The 24428-nt window shown below is 36.2% G+C and overlaps 1 protein-coding gene across 1 annotated transcript in view; it reads right to left on the reverse strand.

Moving 5' to 3' along the window:
- Positions 1-8887: 8887 nt before the first annotated feature.
- CFAP58 (cilia and flagella associated protein 58) overlaps positions 8888-24428 on the reverse strand; it is a 100802-nt gene continuing 85261 nt past the window's right edge. Inside the window, exons 18-20 of the mRNA XM_021713951.1 lie at positions 15479-15598; positions 12982-13115; positions 8888-8996 (exon numbers count right to left, since the gene is read on the reverse strand). Coding sequence (XP_021569626.1) covers positions 8888-8996; positions 12982-13115; positions 15479-15598 — 363 coding nt within the window. The remainder of the gene's footprint in view (positions 8997-12981; positions 13116-15478; positions 15599-24428) is intronic.

Genomic DNA, 24428 nt, shown 5'->3' on the forward strand with positions numbered 1-24428 from the left:
AGTTATTTCAGATGACTTTACTGGCAAATTATATCACACATTTTTTTTGCCAGTCATACATTATTTTATTTAATCCTTCCCAAAGCATAATGAAATAATAAATGTTACCTCCATTTTCCAACTGAAGACACAGTCTTAGATATGTTCAGGAGATTACTCAGGATCATCTAGGTCACAAGGTGTGGAGCCAAGCTTGAATTGAATTCAGAGTTGGCCTGGCACCACACACTAAGCTCTTAACTATCTTTCTTTTCATTTTTTTGTTTTTGTCTTTGTTGTTTTTTTTTTAATTTTTAATTTTAAAGATGTGGGGTACAATTCAGAGTTAGGGATACAAATGTTCATTATGCAGGTACTCTTGTTGATGAGGTGTTCCCCTCCTCTCCCCTGGCAGTTTCCCACTACTGCCAATCTCTCCCCCCTCCCTCGGCAGTTTTTCACTACTGTCAATTCCTTTCTTATAATATTATAATTTTTCAAGGTCCGCTTATGAGTAAGAACATGTGGTACTCATTTCTCTGTTTCTGTGATAGGTCACTCAGTATTACAGACTCTAAGACCATCCAAGTTGCTACAAAGTTCATAATTTTGTCCTTCTTTATGGCTGTGTAATATTTCATCATGTGTATATATCACATTTTTTTATCCAGTCCTCTTTCAATGGGCAGCATGGTTGGTTCCATGTTTTTGCTATTGTGAATAATGCTGCAATAAACATACATGTGCAGGTATCTTTTTCATAGAGTGATTTGAGTTCTTCTGGGTATATTCCCAGCAAGGGGATTGCAGGATCATATAGAAGGTCAATTTTTAGATCTTTTAGGAATCACCAAACTGTTTTCCACAGAGGCTGTACTAATTTACATTCCCACCAACAGTGTAGAATTGTTCTCTTTTCCCCATATCCTCTCCAGCATCTGTTATTTTTTGAGTTATTGATGATGGCCATCCTGACTGGAGTTAGGTGGTATCTCAGTGTGGTTTTAAAAATTGCAATTCTTTGATGACTAGTGAGGCTGAGCATTTTTGGGAGAATCTGTTGATTGCGTATATGTCTTCTTTTGAGAAGTGTCTATTCATATCTTTTACCCACTTTGTAATGGGGCTGTTTGTTGTTTTCTATATCACACATTTAAGGTAGAAATAATACCAATCCTACACAAAGTATTTCAGGAAATAGTGAAGGAGGAGTATTTCCCAATTCAGTCTATGAAGCTAGATAAATCTTTATATCAAACCAGATGGAGACATTATTTAAAAAACAACAGATTAATATCCTTTATGCACATAGTTGAAAATCCTTAACAAAATTTTAAATCCACTCTAATCTAAACTTAATTCAATAATATGTAAAATTGACAATCTATTATGACCAAGCAGAGTTTACCAGAAGAATCGAAAGTTCATTTAACATTTGAAAATCAAAGTAAGTCTCATTGTCAACAAAACAAAAGAGAAAAACCAGTTAATTATCCCAACATATATAGAAAAAGCATTGATGGAATTCAATATCCATGTCTGATTAACAACTCTCAGCAAACAAAAAAATAGAAAAGAACTTTCTAAACTTAATAAAAGACATCTATAAAAATCCTACAACTAGAATATACTTCATACTGAAAGACTCAATACTTTTTCTCTAACATTAAAAAACCAGAGATGTTGCTCTCACCATTTTAACCTAACATTGTTCTAAAAGTTCTGGCTAGTACAAATAAGGTGATTATAAACTAACAAACAAATAATAAAGGCATACTGATAAGAAACAAAGAAAAACTGTCTTTATTTGTAGGAAACGTAATTATGTTCCTAGAGAATCCTAAGTAATTCAAAAAAGTTGTAAAACTTTTTAAATAAATGAATTTAGCAATGTCATAGGATAAAAGTAAATATACAAAAATCAATTGTACTTCCACATATTAATAGTAAACAAGCTGAAAATAAAATTTTAAATTCTGTTTATGTGGTACTTTATTGACATGGTATTGTAAATATATTTACATGGTATTTTAAATATTCAGAAAATACAAAATATTCAGGCATAAATTTAACAAAATTTTTGCAACATATGTACACTGAAAACCACGAAAGGTTGCTGAGAGAAATTTTTAAAGATCTAAATAAAGAGGACACATACCATGTTCACGGACTGAATTCCTCAATGCTGTTAAGATGCTAATTCTTAACCAAATTGATTAAACCCAATCCCAAGCAAACTCCCAGAATACTTTATTGTAGAAATTGACAAGACAATGCTATATATAAATATGCAGAGGACCAAGAATCATAAAAATAATTCTAAAGAAGAAAAATGTTGGAGATCTTACACCATCCTATTTCATGAATTACTATGAAGCTATTGTTAGCGAGATAGATAGATACAAAACTACAGAACAGAATAAAGTCTTCAGAAATAGAACTACTCAAATGTGGTCAATTGATTTTCTATAGATGTGCTAAGATAATTCAACAGAAAAATGAGTATTTTCAGCAAATGGTACTGAACAACTAGACTATCCATATGGAAGAAATATGAACCTCTACTCAGACTAGAATGACGTTTACCAGAAGATAGGGGCTGGGGGTAATGAGGGAATGGAGAGTTGCTGGTCAATGTTGTGGGTTGTTCAGATAGACAGGAGGAATAAGTTTTGAGATCTATTATACAGCAAGATGACTACAGTTAATAAAAAATGTGTTGCCTGTTTGAGATCTGCCTGGGCTACTTGGCGAGACCTTATCTCTACAATAAGTCAAAAAATTAGCTAAATGTTGTGGTGTCTGCCTGTAGTTCCAGCTACTTGGAAGGCTGAGGCAGAAGGATCCTGAGTCCAGCAGGTCAAGACTGTGGTAGCCATGAGTGTGCGACTGCACTCCAGCCTGGGGAACAGAGTGAGACTCTGACTCCAAAAAAAAAAAATGTATTTTCTATTTCAATTTTTTAAATTTTATACATTTAAAAACTAGATATCTACTCCAACTTTACATCATAACAAAATTAACTCTAAGTGGATTATAAATATAAGCATAAAAGCTAAAATGATAATAAAACTGTAGAGAAAAGTACAAAAAATGATTACTATTTTAGAGCAGGCAACAATTACTTACATAGGATAAGAAAAGTACAAACCACATTTTAAAAAAAAATAGGAACAAAATTGACCTTATTAAAATTTAAAATGTCTGTTCCTCAAAATACTATGTTAAGAAAATAAAGATATAGCCACAGACTGAGCAAAGACATTTGCAAAGCATATATTTGACAAAGGTTTTATGTCCAAACTATACAAAGAACTTTTACAACCTAATAACAGGGCTAATATTTTGAAGATACTTCACAAAATAACACTTATCAATGGCCAAAACTACACCAAAAAATCCTTAACATTATTAGATATTGGGAAATACACATTTAAACCATAATGAAATGTCACTGTATGTCCAATACAATGACTTAAAGAGATACTGACAATAACAAATATTGACAATGATGTGGAACAACTGGAGTCCACACACATTGTTGTAAAATGGTACAATCAGGAAACCACTTTGGTAGCTTCTTATCAAGTTAAATACACACTTGCTCTCTGATTCAGCAATTCCATTCTTTAGTATTAGACCAAGAAAAATGATATTGCATATCCACATAACGACTTGTACATGAATGTTCATAGAAACTTTATTCATAATAGCTAAAAACTGAAAATAACTTGAATTCCCATCAACAGATAAACAAATTGAAGTTTTTCATATGATGAAACATGGCTCCACAATAGAAATGAATGAATTACTGATCACACAATAACACACAATTAATCTACTGATAGATTAATATCAAAAAACATTGTACTACATTTTTTAAAAAGCCAGGCATAAAAGAATACACAATATACTCTTCCACTTTTATAAAATTTTAAGAAAGACAAAGCTATAACAGTGAAAAACAGATCCATGATTGTTTGGGTTGGAGAAGGGATGAGAATATTGACTTGCAAAGGGCATAAGGGCATATTTGAGAAGTGGTGAGTGTGGCAGTGGTTACTTAGGCCTATGCATTTGTCAAAACTTACCAAACTATACACTTAAAATATGTGAGTTTTTTATGTAAATGATATCACAATAAAGTTAACTTTGAAAAATAAAACATATTAATATATACAGCATATACTTACTTTAAAAGTCCAAAAAGAAGTCGGGCTCGGTGGCTCAGCCTATAATCCTGCGCTTTGGGAGGCTGAGATGAGTGGACTGCCTGAGCCCGCGGGTTTGAGACCCGCCTGGGCAACTTGGTGAGACCGTATCTCCACAATAAATCAAAAAATTAGCTGGGTGTGGTAGCACGCGCCTGTAGTTCCAGCTACTTGGAAGGCTGAGGCAGATGACCTGAGCCCAGCAGGTCAAGGCTGCTGTAGCCCTGAGCATGCCACTGCAGTCCAGCCTGGGTGATGGAGTGAGAGTCTGACTCAAAAAAAATAAAGTCCAAAAAGATACATTCAAAGTATAAAACAGTAATATTTCAAAGGAAATATTAAAAATACTTACTAAGAAGCACAGCACTGACCAATCAGAACAAATGGTGGGTATAAACAACTGTACAGCCAACCCATGCAAATTAGATGAATGTTAGCCCAGAAAAATAATAGTTATCAATGAGTGGTTGGATTATGAATGTCCTTCCTTATTCTTCATTTTGCTTATCTGCATTTTTAAATTTTTTATGAGACTTAAAATTTTAAAAAAATCTATTTTTAATTACAAAAAAGAAAAATGGCACTTTGTTGATATGATATCACATTTTATACTGTTATAAAATTCTAATGGATCTAAAACTCTAATGGAATTTTTAAATAATAGATATGATAAATAGTATACTAAAACAGCATTGAATTAGAAGCTAAAAATGGATAATACTATAAAAATATTTTCCATCTACTACAAAGAAAAGTGAGATATATTTTAAATTATTTTACCATTTAAATATTTTTAAATGCCCTTCCTTTGACCCAATCCCAACTAAATATCCATATAATTGATTACGTTTAAGTGAATAATAGTATCTTTCCTCAAATTGTCCAGGCTCTGAAATACCACACTGCTCAAAATGCATTCTACAGTATTTTCCTCTGGGTGTTTTGGTCTAGGTCAAACTTCAGAATCTGTCAGAGCAAGTCAGGAAATCAAATGATAATTATCAACCCTGGATAAATTTATAGCAAAATTACAGCCTGTGACAAGGAGAATTATTGCCGTCTCTTCCTAGCATGACTACCAACTACCACCATAGCTGTGGCTTATCACAGCCAGAAATCTTTGCTCTGAGCAATTCTTTGGAGGTAAGCACAATAAAAACCTGGCTATAAGAGCAGTTGCCGAGAAGCTATGATCAGCAAATAATGACCAGGGAGTCCCCTATATCATGTCTCTCTCTATTAACAGAGAAACCATACTAGCTCCCCATCAGCCCAGTAGGGAGTCAATGAATAGTTTAGCAACAGGAGCTCTTTCTGAAATTCTGAAAACTCCAGGGTAAAATTATGCGACTGTACAATCTCCTAATGTTGCTTTACAATGCAGTTCAAATTTGTGATTTTTAAAGCACCTCAGCCCACTGTGAGTTCACAGTTATCTTTAATGATTTGCAAATCTCAATGTTTTTAACAGCTCATTTTTGTGCTGTGGCTACAGTAGTAACACCTGCACCTAAACAGTTATTGCTTATAACACCCTGGGCTGTCAGGATATGCAGAAAATAAGAAGCTGTGGCAGTATCGTCCACCTTTTCTAGCCCAATTCACGCCTCCATCTGAAACAAGCATATTAAGGCTAACAGAGCTACTGTGTCAGCTGCCAGAGTCCTCTTCCACCTCAGCTCATGGGGACTCTGTCATCAGCAGAAGCTTGCCACCTTGCTTTGTTATACAGAGAGAAACAGGAAGAAGATGGCAGCTAGAAACCAGCAGAGTCTCTACCTCCAGTGAGCAAAAGAAGACTGACAGTTCTGACTTTGAAGGTGAAGTATCAACTTGTCCTCAGATAACAACTATAAGAAAATTATATGGAAGTTTTCATGAGGCACACAATGTGGAATTTCTACAAGATGTTCCATTTGAAATTACTTTACTAGTCATTTTAAATTACATTACGAAATCCAGCTTCATCCAGACATTTTCGAGTCATCCATCTTCTAAGTGATGACTAGAATCAGGTTCATAATTAAGTATTATATAACAACTTTTCTTCTCTAATTCCAAAATATTAGGTATCTATCTCTTAACATAATAGTAAAAATGCCAGATGTTCATTGAACAATTACTATGTGCCCAATATTGTTCTAAGTTTACATGTGTTAATACATTGAATCCTCAAAATAACCCATTGTTATGATAAGCCAGGATATGAACCCAGCATCAGTTTCCAGAGTCTGCCATACAGAGATAGAACGAGAATCATGGATGCCATTGCCCCAGAGAAGTTAACTTCTTAGGAAACCACTCAAGGTCTCAGAATGAAGTTGACTATAGCTGTATTTCAAAATATCTCTGAATGAAGGAGAAAATCTCCAGAGTTGTATATATGCCATAACTGCCTTATCTTACCAGCAAAAGTCTTTTGTCTAAACAGAATATGGCTGACTCTGAGGGAAGATATCAATGATTTTCAAAAATGCCCCCATTGTGGTTCTTTATGTTTAAAGTGCTCCTGGTAAACTCTGTAGGATACATTCTCATCCTCCTAATCCCTGTAGGGTACCCAAAGAACTGATGGGTCACACCTCACCACAATATTATCAGCTACTCTGAGGGTTGCCTTCCATCTCACTGGCCCATTTAGGAGAAGCAGAGTCTGACAATGCTGACTCCATTTTCCCCCTGAACCCCTAACCACTTTCACTATCAACAGTCAGCACCCACAGTCTCTTTGTCTGAAGACTACCACAAAGTTGCCAGAGCCTGCTTTACCTTCAGGCAGAGAGAATCAGAAAGATCCTTCCAGAGCAGTCCCTGACCAGACAGACAGTATGGAGGATGTAAATAGCCCAGCTCCTTCATCCCGGTTGGGGACTGCTCTGTGATTACATTGTCTCCAGAGCTCCCTTGCAGGACGGAGTCAAAGCCTCCTATCATGGAACTTGACACTGTACCCTTCCTTACTCTTCTTCCCTTCCCTGTCTCATTTCTCTACCCTTTTACTGGCTTTCCTGAGATCACTTCAGAATACATCACTTTCATGGCCACCAATGATTTTGATCAGTTTCTGGAGGATCTCACCTAAGAGATAAGACTGGCATGTAGTGAACTGAAGGTGCCGCAGGACATCCAGAAGATCCCACTGAAGTTCTACTGAAGCCAGCCCAAATCTCCCAAGGAACAGTTATTTATGGATTTTTTGAATAAACATAAAAAATGACCCTTCTGGTCTTAAAGCTTAAAACTTACATTTGTCTTATTTGAGTTCCTTCCTCAGGAACCCAACCTTCAAGCAAAGGACTGAAACTCACTGGATCATCACATCCAGTCAGTGAGACACCAGACCCCCTCACTCAATTACTTCCTTACCCTTCCCTAATTCCTAATTTCCCACACAAAGTTACATTCCTTTATCCACTACATAATAAATCCCTAATTTCAATTGATTAGGGAGATGGATTTAAGATTCATCACTCATTCTCCTCAGTTGATATCACCAGACTAAAAAGTCCTCTTTCCTGGCAAAACTTGACCAAATTGAACCTCAACAAGATCCCTGATGTTTCTGTGACACCACCCTTCTATACAGTCTAAAAAAATGTCTTGAATGGTTAACACTCTTGCTCTTCACAAGGGGAATCTTGGTCCCTCACCACAAATGGAATGTTCTAATGATCTATTTTCATTGTTCTTATTCATCCCTGAGTTACATGCTCCTCAATAATTTAAGCAATTATGGAGGTCAAGTTATGGTGAGGGAGATAGCGTGTCCTCACACAATATTACTGAATGAACACTCTTAATGATGAAACTTTGAATTGGTGCCCCAATAATTGTGGCTTCAACAAAAATAGAACACAATGGATTCAATTAAATGCTGGCAGCCTAGGAGCCAAACAGATTCCTGTGCTAAATAACTCGGTTCTCAAGTCTTGAAGAAGGAGAGAGGTCTAGAAAGGGTAGTCCTTTGGATTTGAGCCCAAAATCCTCATTTTATAATTTTGGTTCCTCTAAATCAAATCCTCATGTTAAACATTTCTCACAGTAGTTTTAAACTTTAATTATATATTCTACCAAAGCAAAGATCAAAATCTCTACAAAGGTTCTCTTTTATTTTTTATGATGAAGTATTTATTAGTATGTCTCTTTGGAATAGGTTTTCTGACACCAAGCCCGAAAAGAAATTCCACACAGAAAATATTCTCAAAATACTTTTTAAATTCTTGAGAGTTTGTCCTTCTTTCTCATTTCATGCAATGACTTGTTAATGAGGAATAATTAAAATAGATTCTTATTAATAGGATGCGGGAGGACACATTTCATTTTTAAAATACTTTAAAAATATAAAACCTTCAAGTGCACCAATGTCTATAATAGAGAAATTAAGATCCAAAGTTTCATCCACATAGAATGTCTAGATCTGGAACATTTCAAACCAATCAATGTGGTAGTAACAAAAGATCTGCCTCATGCAATGGGTCAGCCTAATTGAACAGATAGAATTATAATTTGTTAATGCCAACATGGACTAGGTAAAACGTCATCATTCACATATGTGTGCAACTGCAATAGTTCTGTGTTTCTTTCCATCCTGGAATCTAAGCACCTGATTCTTTGATCCAAGGAGTTTGAGATTCCCCCAAAATGTTCCACAGAACATTTCATGAGCTGTTCAACTGGACCCAGCCAACAGCTTCAAGTTAGGACTTCACATTTGATGACTTGAGAGGAAATCCACCCCCAGCAAAACGAGGACCAGTTGGTCTGACCATTGAGAAGGTGTCATCCATGGGTATACTGTCTTTGTTTCTGTAAGAGAGGAGGTGAAAATTAGCTTCTTTCACATCGTTTTCATCTTCTGAGTTTGATGTTTGATATTCCTAGGGTGAATTAGACAATATGAGCTACTTTAATTAAAGCTTCTAGTTTTAGACAAGGTAGTTGTTAAAATCTAATAAGGTGTTAGCCAATAACACACAGAATTAGGGAAATACAATTAAATGTGAAATACACTCCCCTAATGTGCTGCCCTAATGTGAATATGGACAGAAGACCTCACTATAACTCGAATACTGTGGATATGGTGACTTCTGACTTGTCCTTGTCTTTTTGTTTCATAAAACATTTGTTTAGCTCCAAAGATCAGTTAGAAGAATCTTTCTCTTGACCCAATTATAACTAATCATCATTTATCAACTCATATTCCAAAGTTCTGGTGGAAATGTATAAATATTTATTACATATCCAATGTATACAATCAAATTTGGACATTTATAAAACACAAATTTTCTTGTTACTCTAGATAACTGTTATTATTAGAATAGCTTAAATACCAGAAAAGCTGAGGAAGATTAATAAGATAGCATTTTTAGCAACAAACGAAGGAAGTTCTACTCTAAAATCTACAATGTAATTTCTAAATGGATCTCTTTTAGCACACAAACTAACTCTCTCTCTCTCTCTCTCTCTCTCTCTCTCTCTCTCATATTCAGGTTTCCTACAGAGAACTTAGATTTGCATAAATTATCCATTGTGCAATTAAAGCTCTTATAGAAAACACCTATGGGAAGAGTTCCTGTTAATAAAAATTAAGCAAACTGCTAAGACCAAAGCCAGCTAGATTGGACAACCAGGAATTATTTACCCTAGGGAGATGAGCTGCCTTTTGGAAAAGAATCTGACTAGTACTGCAGACTCTAGACCAGCCAGAGGGTTCAAGGGGAGTCAGGTGCAGGTCAGGATCAGAGTGTGATGAGAAGAATGTTTGAGAAAAACAAAAGAGAGTAAAAGAGTAAAAATGATATGAGCTGCTATTGTATAAAGAAAATGTATGGGGAGAACATCCACAGAGATTATTAAATTATTCCATTTGGAGAGAACCTATAGAGGATTGGTTAATCAACCCAGTTGTCTCTTAGAAGAATTGATTTCATTATTGTGAAAAACCATCCTCCATAAATAGGACAAAAGCTTTAGCCTTGAGTGGGTCCAGCAAAGAGGATGCCTTCCTGTACTTTGGCAACTTGCGTAGCTCTTGACTCGGTGTTAGAGAAAGGCAGCACTCCCCTTCCCCTGCCCTCTTTTGCCTTAAATAACCTAAAATTTTCTTTCTGAAGGAGTTTAAGCTTAATGCTCTGGCTTGGTCTAAGCTGACTAATGGGAATACTGCCTCCTTTATATCATCTCTTTAATGTATTTATAGACTATCATAATGACTCCCTCAGCCTTCTTCCTTCTGGTCTAAACTATCTCAGCACTTTTGTTCTTGCCTCTGCATATTTTCTTCAGTACCTTAATCTTTTTGCTGTTTTCCCATGAACTTAGCTCTCTGTCTACTAGTTTATGGTTCCCCCAAGTAGATGGAAGCACCAATGGAACCCTAACTTTGTTAGAGTAGCTGCAAGTAAGGAGCATGTAGACAAGAGGACAGGGAAAGGCAACAATTCTAGAGGAGCGCTGTCCAGCAGAACTTTCCATGATGATGGAAAAGCTCTATACCCACACTCTAGCTACATATGGCTATTAAGCAATTGAAATGTAGCTAGTCAAACTGAGGACCTGAGTTTTAATTTCATTTCACTGTAATTCATTTAAATTTAAATGGCCACTAGTAGCCCATGGCAAGACAGATGGGCCATTGAGAAGGGCTACGCCAACAGTGGGGCAGCCCATCATACACTGTGTCCAGCAAACTATGTAGGGTTGGGGATCAGCAGGTACTAAGGTCAAAGGAAACTAGACTGAGCCCCAGGGCCAAGGCAGGAAAGATCAGCTCTAGAAAAATAATTAACTGTTTAGCCAGGCTAGCCATCTGTAACTGATAAACTTAGACCACTGGTCTCAAAATGGAGTGCATGAACTTTAGAAGATGAATGAGATGACCCATTGGGAGTAGAAAGAGGATATTAGAGATTTTATTTATGCTTTTTATCTTTAAAAATTAAAAAATACAAACTGATAGTGGTGTCTGCATGTAATTTATTTTAAATATATATATTTTGAAGGTAAATCTAAAACTACTCTAAAATTTAAAAATTTGCATATACATGGGAGAGCTACAAGTTCAAAAATGTCTTTCTGATGAGGGTGTGCAATCAAAAAACTTGAAGACCACTGAGCTAGACACCTGCCTCGTGTGGAAATTAGCCATGTTAATATTTTATGAGCACAACCTTGATATCCTAAAAGAAACCTATAGTGTTTCCACTCCAACATTAGTTTAATTCACATTGTTAACACTGGTGATTCTCAAACTTCAGTGTGTATGAAAATCACCTGAGAATTTTGTTAAATTGCAGATTTCTGAGGCCAATTCAGATCCAGTATAATACAAATATCTGGATATGGGTCCTAGGAACCTGCATGTATAATAAACACTAGTGATTCTGAATCAGATAGTTGCTAGATGTACACATTAAGACAGACTTATCTAAATTATAGCAGTATTTTACTCTACTAAGCAACTGGCATCTAAATGTGGAATTAAGGAGTATTCTGATTTACAAGAAGGGCAGATTTTACGGGCAAATGAATTTGCATCCAGTTACTTTATACAACTGCTTGCTACTAACGAATCATAGGCAACTGCACTCAAGCCGTATTTCCATGTCCCTGAAATGTCCATATGGATAAATATACCAAGCTTGACTTTCAGCCCATAAAGTGAGTCATAGAGAATTAACTGGATGATTTTGGCAATGCCACAAAACCAAACCAAGTTTCAAACCTACTGATTCATTTAGGCCCCCACTCTCATCCTGGAATCAGGCAAATGATACTAATAATGTGGGAAAAAAATTACTTTCCAACATGTCTGCATCCTGAAACCCAAAATCATAACCTCACATGTGCAGTATCATCTCCTAAAAGAATAATAGATCACACTGACACCTCATAGCAGATGCTGAAGCCAGTTACTAGACACAGAAGGTAGTTCAGAGATAGTTTATATAAACATAGGTGAACTGCTCTTAATCACAGTGGGACAGCTGTCTTATTAGAAAGAACAGTTTTACCAAGCCCCTCCCTCTTAGCAAAATACATGTGGTTTTTAATGTGAATGTATTTCAGCATGTACAAGACTGATTTTGAATTTCATTTGCAAACATAGTTGTGGCATGATTATCTCCAAACCATAAGAACAGCATGGGGGAAAAAAATCACATTATATTTCCTCTGTTCCACGTCAGATCCACCAATAAAGAAAGATATTAGTGGATCCCTGTTAGAGTCTCAGGAAGGACTGCAGTATTGAAGGAGATACCAATCCTGTTCTGATACAAACCCAGTTAGTGATCTGTAGAATGTCATTTGTTCACCTTGTGACTCAGTCGACCACAGTGCAATGTGCGTGTTCACAAAATACTTTCTTACGAGCAGATAACAGATAAAACAAAATTAGAACATTTAACTATTTTTTTGCCTCAAGTGTCCTTCAATTTATTTATGTTCCATGGAAATTGCAAAAGTTGCTATTGATACTCATGAAAAAGTGAACATGGGATTTAAGAACTTCAGAGATTTAGAATGTACACGTTCATTTTTTTCAATTCAGCCACATGACTCATACTTCAAATTCCCCATGGACAAGAGATTAGGTTTAATACAAATGGAGAGTAACTTGGCTTACAGGTGGGGAAATAGTTTGTCATTCTGAGGACAAGTTTAGGTTCAAATCTTCTATTTCCAAGATTAAAAAGAAAACTTTTAGCGGAGATTCTCAAAGCTTCCCAAAACCCTTCAACCCTTTGAGGTAGCTCTGGATTCGGAGGAATAATATTTAACTATTTCTTACTTTTGCATTTGTTCTTTACGTTTCTGAGCAAGGTATTTCTTCTTTAAATTCAGCAGCTCATTGGTAAGTTTCTCAATCTCATACTTATATTCTTGGCTCTGTGATTCATACATATTCAATTCTGAAGACAAAACCTAACATGGTAAATAAAGCACCATTAACAAAAGATACACAGGGAGACAATATCCTTTTATGAAAAATCTTTTAATCTGCTACCATTTATTGTAGTGGAGCTAGAGGTGCAAAACAATGCCCATGCTTAACAATTAATCTGCATGCTTCCACCAGCTCAAGGCTCATATCTGGGTAAAAACCTGGCTGAGGACTGAAAACTCATAATCAGGTGACAAATTTAAATAAAACATCATTCCTCTGCTTAACAGGAGGATTATCAGGGCCACATTCAAACATGCTCACAGTTGAATGGTGTAATGTGCTTGAAGGAATATTGTGAATAGAGACAGAAAAACTTCCAGATGCACAGTGTAAAATTGCTCTTAAAACCTTTAAAAAATGTATTCAAGAAAAAAAACACCACTAAGGTGTGTGATTCATCTGAGGATTATGGAAAAAATTATTCTGAAATCATTCTGCCACCATTACTAACTAGGCATTCAATTTATGTGTTTTCCAAGGTTGTTGTTCTGCTAAATACTTATCACCTCTTTATTGTGTTATTTGGGACTATTCACAGGTTCTCCCTTTATCCCAGCACTGGGACACTTACCTCTAAGAAGCAGGTGACTGTGGCAAGGGCATAGGAGAGTCTACTGTATAAGAGGGACTTAAATAAGAAGGCTAATATCAGTATTCTTCCATGGCTGTGTTCAATAGATGCTCCCGGTCTCAGGCTGAACAAGAAGAGCGGGAATCCATTTATCTAAGCATGCCAAAATTGGGGTGTGTTTCCCACCAAAACCAAAAGGAGAAAAGAAAGGCTATTATTCTAAAGGATCTGCAATAGATTAAATTTGTGTTTCCTATTGCTCTCCATTTTAAAGATTTGCACAAAAGGAAAATCTTGGCCTTTCTGGTGTTCATTTGCTTTGAACTCTTTCCTCTTAACTGCTGAGAAAATAATTCTGAATATGCTATCATGAGCTAAAACATGTCATTTTCATGTTGAAAAAAACTTGCCTCAATAGTTAAACTCAGAAACAACAAATGTACAATTTCTTTTCTTTTTTTAATATTCTTTTTTTTACTGTAAAGATGTGGGGTACAATTCAGGGTTAGGTATACAAATATTGATTATGCAGTACCCTTGTTGATGAGGTATGCCCCTCCCTCCCCTAGCAGTTTTCCTCAAGTCCAGATAATGAGAACAAACTGGCAGTCAATGCTCAATCCTTCCCATATCTAAACGTCTTCTATGGGATGTCACATCTCATTTAAGCAAAAAATACTGGATTTCTTAACAAGAGTCCTGTGAACCCTTTAAGGCAATCCACATAAGTGTGAATAAGAAAGACCTGTGCTTTTCTAATCTATACCCACCCCTGAGAAAACAAGAAAATAATAATTTGTTTGAATTATTCATTTGTTTAAAGAACAAAAATAATCGAAAGACTATGCCTTACATAAAACTCAAATTATGTCTCAGCATTCTAATGTGAAATGAACATACAAGGTGACAAATTGAAAATTAATGCTCTAGTTAGTCTTCTGTTTCATTTGCCCTTTTTAAGTAAAAGGAAGCAATTTTACAATATCCTATTTTCAAAAGTATTCGTGCTACACTAGTAGGGTGGCACTATTTTACCCTGGGCAAAAAGGCAATGATTATTACCCTCATTGGGCAGGAAGCGCCAGAATTCATCTGGCATGTGGTTCCCCAACACACCAAGAATATCTAAGTACTTGCTTAGGAGGTAAAACTCAAAATATGGTGTGAACACACCCAATTTTGGGGAAAAATTTTAAAAGGCACATATAAAAGTAAAACACTCCATCTCCCCAACTGAGGTTCTTATAAGACTTAGAAAGGAATTGTACTAACAAAATTCTTGCCTGATTTTATTTCCCTTTCATGACTACTTATTTGACTGATGTTTCTGAAACAAGGCCCTCAGAGCTGGGCAGTGGCTGGAGTTCTGTGTATGTTTATTTCAGATGGGGTGGAATAATGGGCACCTGCTGTGGCTCAGTGGTCTGCTTCAGCTGGGTGAAGGTGATAAAATGTTTCCTCTGCTCCTCTCTAGCCTCCAAGCCCTCTAAATCATCTTGAGATCATCTACACAAACCCTATTCCCCACACTTGTTCATCTGCCTCTTTCTGGAAATGAAGAATGGTGGTATCTAATTGTCTAGGAACAAAGGGGTAGCAGTGAGGTCTGCCCAGCTCCTCCTTGGTCTGGAGCTCTAAGGAAGCTGAACCTCAGTGGAGGATGGCATTTCTGGAGACTTGCTCATTGTGTCAAGGCAGTGGACTTGCCCAGGTGTGTTCCCCAGAATGTGGCTGCACCTGGACCAGGAAAAAGCAGGATCTACCACTTACTTTAAGCTGCTTGGTCTTCTCCCTCAATGTGTGTCGGTAGATCTGAAGCTGTTCTGCAGCCTCAGGCCCAGGCTGCCGGGCCAAGATGTGCTTTAGTTCCACATAGAGTTTCTCCTTTTCCTAGTGGAAAGCATAGCCAGGAGCAGAGATAAATAGCCCAGTTAAAACGGGGAAAATGCCTTTCACTATATGACCAGGACAATTTGGAAGTATCCCAAGCTACTTCACAGTGATGTACTGATCACATTCACTCACAGATTCATCCAGTCATGCATCAAACCAATCATTTTCAAGGGCCTGGGATGTGCCCTGTATTTGGAAAACAATAAGACAATGAATGAGTAAGAGAAACTCAACCCGAAACTTAGGAGCACACGACTGTGAGATAAGGGCAAGGATGGAACATCTCAACAAAGTGTTGCTGTCAATAAAAGCAGGCACTGACTAACGGTGGTTTGAGGAGTTGCCCAAGCAAAGAGAGAGAAAAAGAGCTTCTTAGGTCAAAGTTCAGTGATAGGACCAGGGAACAGTGAATGCAGCTCACCAGGGGCCCAGGGAAGAAGAGGGAAGAAGTGGAGAGAAGAGCTCAGGCTCATAGGTTGGGACCAGACTGCATGTCACATGGGATGGGATTTGGGACTACATCCATCAGGCAATTGGGAGACAGAGATGAGCCACACCTAGATTTTTCTTCAGAGGAATAACTTTCAGCTATTCCCCAAAGCAGAATGCAGAATGAGGAGACTGCAGAATGAGGAGGCGCCAGTACAAGCAGAAGATGAAGAAAGCTGGACCTGAGGCTTCTGAGATGTAAGGTAGTTAGATGTGAAGATATCTCCAAGGTGGAATCAGCAAGATTTGATGAATGATCAAACTTGAGAGGAAGGAAGAAGCAGGAGCCAAGATGACTCCTAAGTCTCTAAGGTGGGCAATTGGGATTGAGGAAGAGGGTGTGAGCAGTATGCTGGAGGAAAGGGAGGCTAGAAGAGGAGCAGGTGTCAGGGAAGAGGAAGGAAAATGTGACTGCAAATCAGCGAGGTGGGCCATGTTGAGCTTGAGGCCCTGCAGGATAACTAGGAGAAGAGTTGAAAATGTAAGCCCAGAATTGAGAGGCAAAGGGCAAAGTGAGTCAGAACAACCAGATCTTTGGGACAAGAGCTAAGGGACAGGAAAGGAAGAAAGATCAAGAGAAAGAAAATGAGAGAAAGCAATTGAACGTCCCCCAAACCAAGAAAAAGCAGATATTTACAGAGAGAGGAATGATTTGAGTGGTCAGTGATATCAAATGAAGTCAAGAGAAGAAACAGGAGAAGGACTGTAAAGGGCCTCTGGGGAAGTTAATTAAGACATCACCACTGACCTTAGTTAGAATATCATAGTGATATTTGGGAACCCAAAGTCAAACAAGTTGAAGAACAAATCAGAAGGAAGTAAAGAAAATGAGTCTTTTAAGAAATATGATGGCATGGAAAGGAAGAAAAGAGATCTGGAAGTGGTTCCAGGGAATAAGTAAAAATTCAGGAAAACTAGGATATGCAAATTTGTAAAACTAAAAGAAAGGATTTCCTAGGAATCCAAAGCAAATAATAATTCCATAATTTTATTTAAACAATAAACAAGCCGGGCTCGGTGGCTCAGCCTGTAATCCCGCGCCTTTGGGAGGCTGAGGTGAGTGGATTGCCTGAGCCCGCGGGTTCGAGACCCGCCTGGGCAGCGAGACCTCATCTCTACAATAAATCAAAAAATCAGCCGGGCGTGGTAGCGCATGCCTGTAATTCCAGCTACTTGGAAGGCTGCGGCGGAAGGATCGCCGGAGCCCAGCAGGTCGAGGCTGCGGTGGCCGGGAGCGGCCACTGCACTCCAGTCTGGGTGACAGAGTGAGACTCCGACTCAAAAAAAATAAAAAATAAAAATAAAAATAATTTAAAAAATGGAATTCCCACTTGTATCCTATAGTTTAATTGCTTAAAAAGTGATTTCAGATCCTTAAACTAATATATTACATGCAAGCAAAGATTTATTTCTAAAGCATCTCAATTCTAGATTCCCATATTGATAAACTGCAATAATCTGAACAAATATTGATAAAGACTAGTGTGCCTACTCACTAGTCTCTACACATATTTATTTCCTTAAGGAAAAAAATACAGTAAGTATAAGCTTTCTCATTCAATGGAACATCCAATCAAATGGAAACTAACTTTTTACCTAGAGTGAATAAGTATTCTTAGCATTATCATCAAATAATACTTTTTCTAAAGAACATAAAAGTCCTAAATTAGGTAAGAGAAAATTCATTAACTAGTCATTGTTGCCATTTGTTTTAACTTTTTCTTTTTTCTAGCCAAATTATAAAAAAATCGCTACAAATAACATAGCTATACTTACAGAAGAGTATATGCAACTTAAAAATTAGTTGGATGGAATAAGCTCCTAAGAAAACATATATAAAAATAATACCATTTAAGAAATAATTTCTGAAATGACAAAGAAACTCAAAAGCCTACGCTAAAGAGGAAAACTTGAACGAATATGATTACAGAGTGGTGATCTTCCCTTGTTATACAACACCCACTGTCACACCATACAATATAATCTTCACAGTAAATGGATGTAGCAAGCAATGAGAAAGATATCAGGAGGTGAGTTTGTTTTCTATAGCCACTTAATGCCTGCTCTGTTGGAAAAATAACACTTCTGACAGGGCTTCAAGATTCAATTTGGAGAGGGTAATAAATATGTGGAGAAGCCCATGAAACTGTTTTGTCCATTTCTTTCAGTTCACCTTTCTCCACACCAGCATACAGGAATGAAAAGGAAAGAACCCCACAATGATGAAAAGGAAGCAATCTGGGTTGGGATATAATAATGTTTTAAACTGAAAAGACTATCTTACTTCAAGAATCTTGAAATGTTTCACAGGTATAATTCTCTTCAATTATTTTTGCTAGGTGTGGAGGAGAGAGACACAGAAGAAAGTGTGGAAGAATCAAATATTGTTACCTCAATATTGAGGCGAGAATCTCAAGATCAATATAAATTAATTGTGTTCCTGAAATCCTTCAACAAGTAAAAAAACCCTAGTAATGATAAAACCAAGCATCACTTTTCCTTTGCAAAATTTCCTCTGGGACTTTAAGACATGTCATCACCCCGAAAACATGTGAATCAAATTGAGCTACAAATTTCCAAAGACTACATGATAGCATCAGTAAAAGAATCAAACCAGAAGGTGAAGTCAGGTTCAAAGTCAAGGTTAGAGGGTATTAAAGGGAAGAGCACAACTCGGCTCCTTCATCTCCTCACCCACCTCGTTTGAATGAGTCCTGCCATGTCCTTTAGAAGGAAGTACTTCTGACACAGAGTGAATGATGTTGTCATTTAGCCTGTCTCCTTCCATCACTTCCAGTTAGTTTTCAAGGTGGTATCATAAGTTGAAATGGATTTATTCTAAAGAATAAAAGTGACTGAACAGTGAGGGCCCAGTAGTAAGGAAAAAGTGAAGAAACGGAATGAATTACCACTAAAACTATCCGGGTATTCAAAGTTAAATAGTTCTGAGAGTTAAAGAACCCAAGACAAGTGATGCCTGTGAGTTCATGGCGGGTGGAAGAAAAACCAGATGAAACCTCAAGGACTAAGACAGTGGAACACATGAAAAGCAGAGGCAAAAGAAACGGGGATTGTGGTTGGAATGTATTGCCAGGTAGGTTTCAGTGTGCAGGAATTTTGGTCTATGCTTACAGTGGAAAATCTGATAGATAAAATGAAGTCGGGTCAGCATTAACATTCTAGTCATGTGTATCATACAGATTTGTATTTTGGGAGAACGTGCTAGTAATTTAGATAAATATAAAGTGTTTGATGGATTGAAGGTCTTAAGTACAGTTGTCTTCCAATTTATTTCTCTCCTAACCCTCTACAAGGGCCAACCAAGCTCTTCAAACATTGTGCAATGGTGTGTATAATAACCCTATTTAGAGACAAAGTGCACAATTCTATTATAAAGAGAATCTATCTTATGCAACAGAGACTCATTAGCTTCCCAATGTATATTGTCTCCATAAGCCAGCAGTGGTAGAACCAGCTGCCTTATAATACATATCCTGTCCTTCTTCATTAAGCCACATCCATTTCTCTTTAAAGCTAGTTGATTAATTTGTCACTTGGTTAGAAGCACCATATGTCAATGAAACACATAAGAAAATCATAAAGAGTTTATTATTTCCCCACCAACAAAAGATTGCATCTTCAGGTTAGCATTTCCTTATTTATTCAGAGTTTGTTTGTGGTACACATCAATATTACTTTGCAGCATGCCCCATTCTTTAAATTATTTTATAAACAGCTACATCGGAATAAAGCTAGACTATTAATACCAAGAGAATAGTTTTCTTTTTGACTGAGCATGTCTTGAAAATTCTAGCCATGCTATGTCCATCCTTGAAATTATATTCTCTTCCTAGACATCCTGTTCTCTCGGTTGGACAGACTGTCAGACATGATTATGGATTCTTTTACTTCAAGAGTCTCTGCCAAGTTGTGCTAAATAACAGCACATCTCATTGTCGATATAAGCCGAGTATAGTGGTAAGAAATTAATTATAGTATTAGCTTCAAATGATGCTGTATTATGGCGACAGTCTGTTACCCCTCATTGGAAACTCCCGATACATTCTGAACAATCTATGCAAATAAGAATCGATGCTATTCCAGGCACAGTTCAGAGAAAGAAATTGAGTTACTCACATAATTCCTTTCCCCACCAGCTACATTTTTCTAGTCACTGTGTATATATTTCTTGTCTTTTCTTTTGCATCTTCTGTTAAAAACAGAAGGTAGTTCTCATTCAATGTGCACCTTAGCACACCTTCTTCCTCAGCTCGTCTACTCAAAGCAATAACTGAATGGAAGGAACTAATTTATCCTGTTTTCATCTGAATCTGTTTGGCAAATGCCAGTGCATTGATTCTGCTCACCTTGATATCATCAATTTGCTTGAACAAAAGTTGGGAATAATCCCCGGGCTCTGTGAGCAAGATGATTCATGTGAAACAGGCAGCTTTCCTCCAGACCAAAGACACACACTTATCTACATCCATCAGAGCAAAAGCCACTCACTCAGATGCTTGAGTACCAGGAACTCTAGCCTCATCCAGTGTGTTCAAGATAAGGTTGATTTTTTTTTTTAATCCCATAACCACTACTTCTGAAAGAATCTACTTCCCAGAATATGCAGAAAATCTCTTTTTCAAAATGTTACCAGACAGCATCTATGTTACTATCTACAGTATTTTGTCTTTAGGAGTCCATTTTTTCTCTCTAATTGAATTATGAGTCTTTAAGGCCAGAACCAAGATGGATCTCTCTATACATACCTTGTACCTAATGTTGTGCTGTACTCATTCTAGGTGCTCAATCATTTTGTTGATTGCAATTATAATGTCAGCAAACTATGCCCATTGTATTTTACTAGTATGCATCAATAAACGTACAGATATATTTGTGTGAGAACTTTTACTTGGATTAGGCTATTTGGTAACATCTTCCAGTTAGCAGAACTTGCATAATTCACCTTACTGAGATGGTGCTACAAGTTCCATCACTCTAAGCTATATGTTTTCATTGTGTGTATTGCATATAACTCAGGAAATCACTGATGTACAACCTTGTTCTATTAGTTAAATGTTTATAGAGGATTTCTGATAGTTCAGTTTTAAATACGTCTCTTAATTCATAAGACTCACAAATATACTCAAATTAATTGGCTCTGAAAACACCACTTATATGTGCATTTACATACTGATACATATAAATATAGAAATACAAGCATAACTCTTAAACTACATTTCTGAACTAAATAATGTGCTGACTTTTAAAACAACCTCCTTAAACACAGAAGTCCTAATTACACACATAACTCTTTTTCAGAATTAAAAAAAAAAGCAATACATTTTTGCTTCTTTTGCCTGGTTTCAGTTCTTTTTCCATGCCCTCACCCCCATCCATAATTCTTAACAAAAGACTAAAGCCACATTTAAAATTCTAAGCAAAATTGCTTTCCTCTCTCTACAAAAGCAACTCTAGAACACTGCCTAATTTATCTGGAAATGCCTGTTTTCATTAGCAGGAAAATAAATTAGAAACTTTGTAAACATATTACATTTCTATCTAGCTTTAGAGAAGGAAAAAATAATGGCTAATACCTTGGGGCATTCTTGTTTATTGGCTTTATAACGAAAATGCCAGCTAAACTGAACTCTGGACCCATCTTGTTTATGATGTCATGAAGTGGTAAAGCCCCCTGGAGAGGATGAGAGATGCTGGAATTGGGGATGAAACAGAATTACACAGTCGAGCTCCTTATGAGCAGGGAACTAGTTGGTTACACAGTGGTTCTTGGCTTTAGATATAAATGAGTAAGTGTTTTATAAGGCGTATGAGAAATTTGCATGCACTAACCTTCACCATTTTTGTAACAATAGGAAAAATGCTTTTGGTGCTTTCTGATATAAGCAACACAAACTTTCTTGTGAGATCTTTTGTAAGGAATTTTACTTCCAAAATGGAAGTATATGCATATGAAATCTGGTACAAAGTATATAATTCCCTAGACCAGCCTGAAGTTTGTTACCAAGGCTATTGGCTTGTTTAACCTTTGCACCTTATCTAGCAATTTATGTGTGTGAGGAATTCGCATATATTGTCATGATAGTGTTGACTTTTCTTAAAGCCATGAATGAAACAGTTCTAACTAAGCATTTATTTAGCAACAATTCTATGCACAGGATTGTGCTAGGTTCATACAAAGATAAGTAAGGTCCAAAACTTCAAGGAGCTTATTATCCAGTTAAGGAAAACAAATAATTAAATCATTATAAAACCAGAGTAATGTCAGGCCCCTAAAGATGTGCTAGGAGTATCGTGCAGTGTGATAACCATCTGGAGGACTATGGAAAGGGAAATATTTCAGATGGATCTTGAAAGGAGAAGTAGTGGTAATAATATTTGTATTTGTGGATCTGAAAAGTCATTGCTATCAAAGGACAAAGTTAATAAAGTCCCTTGAAGCTAAACCATTTAAAATGGTGCCTACTGTCTCTATGATGATTAAGTTTTTAAAATTTGTCTGAAATCCATGGAGAAATCTGTTTTAGGGGACTGGAATCCAGTGAGCCCTCTTTAATCCAAACCTTTATAACCAGCAAAACAAAAAAGAGAAGGCAAAATGTTAGATACTGTATGTAATCAAAAAAAATTTCTAGGGAATGATGAGTCATCAGTTTAACAAATAGTCAATTAACTTCCATTACAGTTATTGGGGGTTTTCTACGAAACTGATATTATAGTATAATTTGACTTTCTTCACATTTCTGACTTCTGTGGTACATTTTCTTAATTTTTTATTATGTAGCAATCATACAAAATAATATATATAGCATATATGGCTATAAAGCATAATGATAAAATAAATACTCATGATGAACTCATCACCCAGCTTATGAAATAGAACATAATCAATACCAGGAAGCTACCTATGTACTCCCTTCCTTCTCCCATCCCTGTGCGTATATACCTGCCACCATCATCTAAGTTAAGAACCATTCTGAATCCTGTTATCATTGCCTTGATTTTTTCATATAGCTTTATCATTTATCTATTATTTTGTTTTGCTTTGTTTTGAGTTTTATAAAAATATGCCTGAGTACCCAATTTTCTTTAACTTACTTGTTTTCCTCAACATAAGATTTATGATTATTGTGTGTTTCTGTTTATGTAGTTGATTTGTTACTCCATTGGGTAAGAATTCCACAATTTACCCATTCTCCAGTCAGTGAGCATTTAGGTTGTTTCTGGGATTTTGTTTTTATAAGCAATGTTACTATGAACATTCTTGTGCAGGTTCCCAAGTCCCCAAGCACAAATTTTTCTAGGACATAGACTTAGGAGTGGAATTGCTGCATCTTAAATATATGAGAATGTTCAACTTTATAAGGTAATGTAAAATTATTTTCTAAACTGCTTTATAAAAATTCCAATTAATCTACCACCTTCTTGCCATTTCTTAGTATTTTCAGGCATTCCTAAACAAAGGACTCAGTTAAGCCATAACTAGAATTCTGATCCACTGAAGTTATGAGATAGTGTATGTTGTTTTAAGCTGCTAAATTCGTGGTAATTTGTAATGAAACAATAGATAACTGGGCAATCCCCTTGGGTCCCCTTCCACTGTGGGAGCTTTTTTTGTCCTCTTAATAAATCCTGCTTTCTCAAAAAAAAAAAAAAAGATAGATAATTAATATAGACAACTTATAAAATACAATTGAGCTCTTTTTCAAGTTTATTCATCACTTGTGTTTTCTCTTCTGAGAAATGTTTGTTCACACTCATTGTTTTCCTATTTTTTACCAAATTTTTTTCTTGATTTGTAATTATATATTCTACATATATATGTGTATATATACATATATATATAGAGAGAGAGAGTGTGTGTGTCTTACTTTATTAATGATTTCTCTTAAAGTATTGCCATTCTTAATGTAGTAAAATTTATCCATACTGTCTTTTATGGTTAATTCTTTCTGTTTTTTATTTAAGTACTCTGACCAAGTAGTTTTTAAAGATTTCTTTTAGCAGAAATATTCAAAATTCATTAATTTCTCACAAATCTTGTCTTAATCCTTTGATATTTAAAACTCTTTTTCGAAGTGCCTGCACTTATACTTGTTCAATTTTATCTTTTTCCACTATGCTCTGATTTATCATTGCCTTTGTATATGATTCCAGCATTTTTCTAATGTCACTTGTGCTGACTTTATGGTATCTGACATCTTTTGCAAAGTTTACAGTTTTGTTTGACAATTACTTTGCATTGTACTGCTGGATATTAATAACACTGGATAATCCTACTAAAAAGAAAGAATTTTGACATCAAAATGGGCAGGAGTTA

Source organism: Carlito syrichta, unplaced genomic scaffold, assembly GCF_000164805.1.
Source record: "Carlito syrichta isolate Samal-C Ts95f unplaced genomic scaffold, Tarsius_syrichta-2.0.1 Scaffold305070, whole genome shotgun sequence".
Lineage (NCBI taxonomy): Eukaryota > Metazoa > Chordata > Mammalia > Primates > Tarsiidae > Carlito > Carlito syrichta.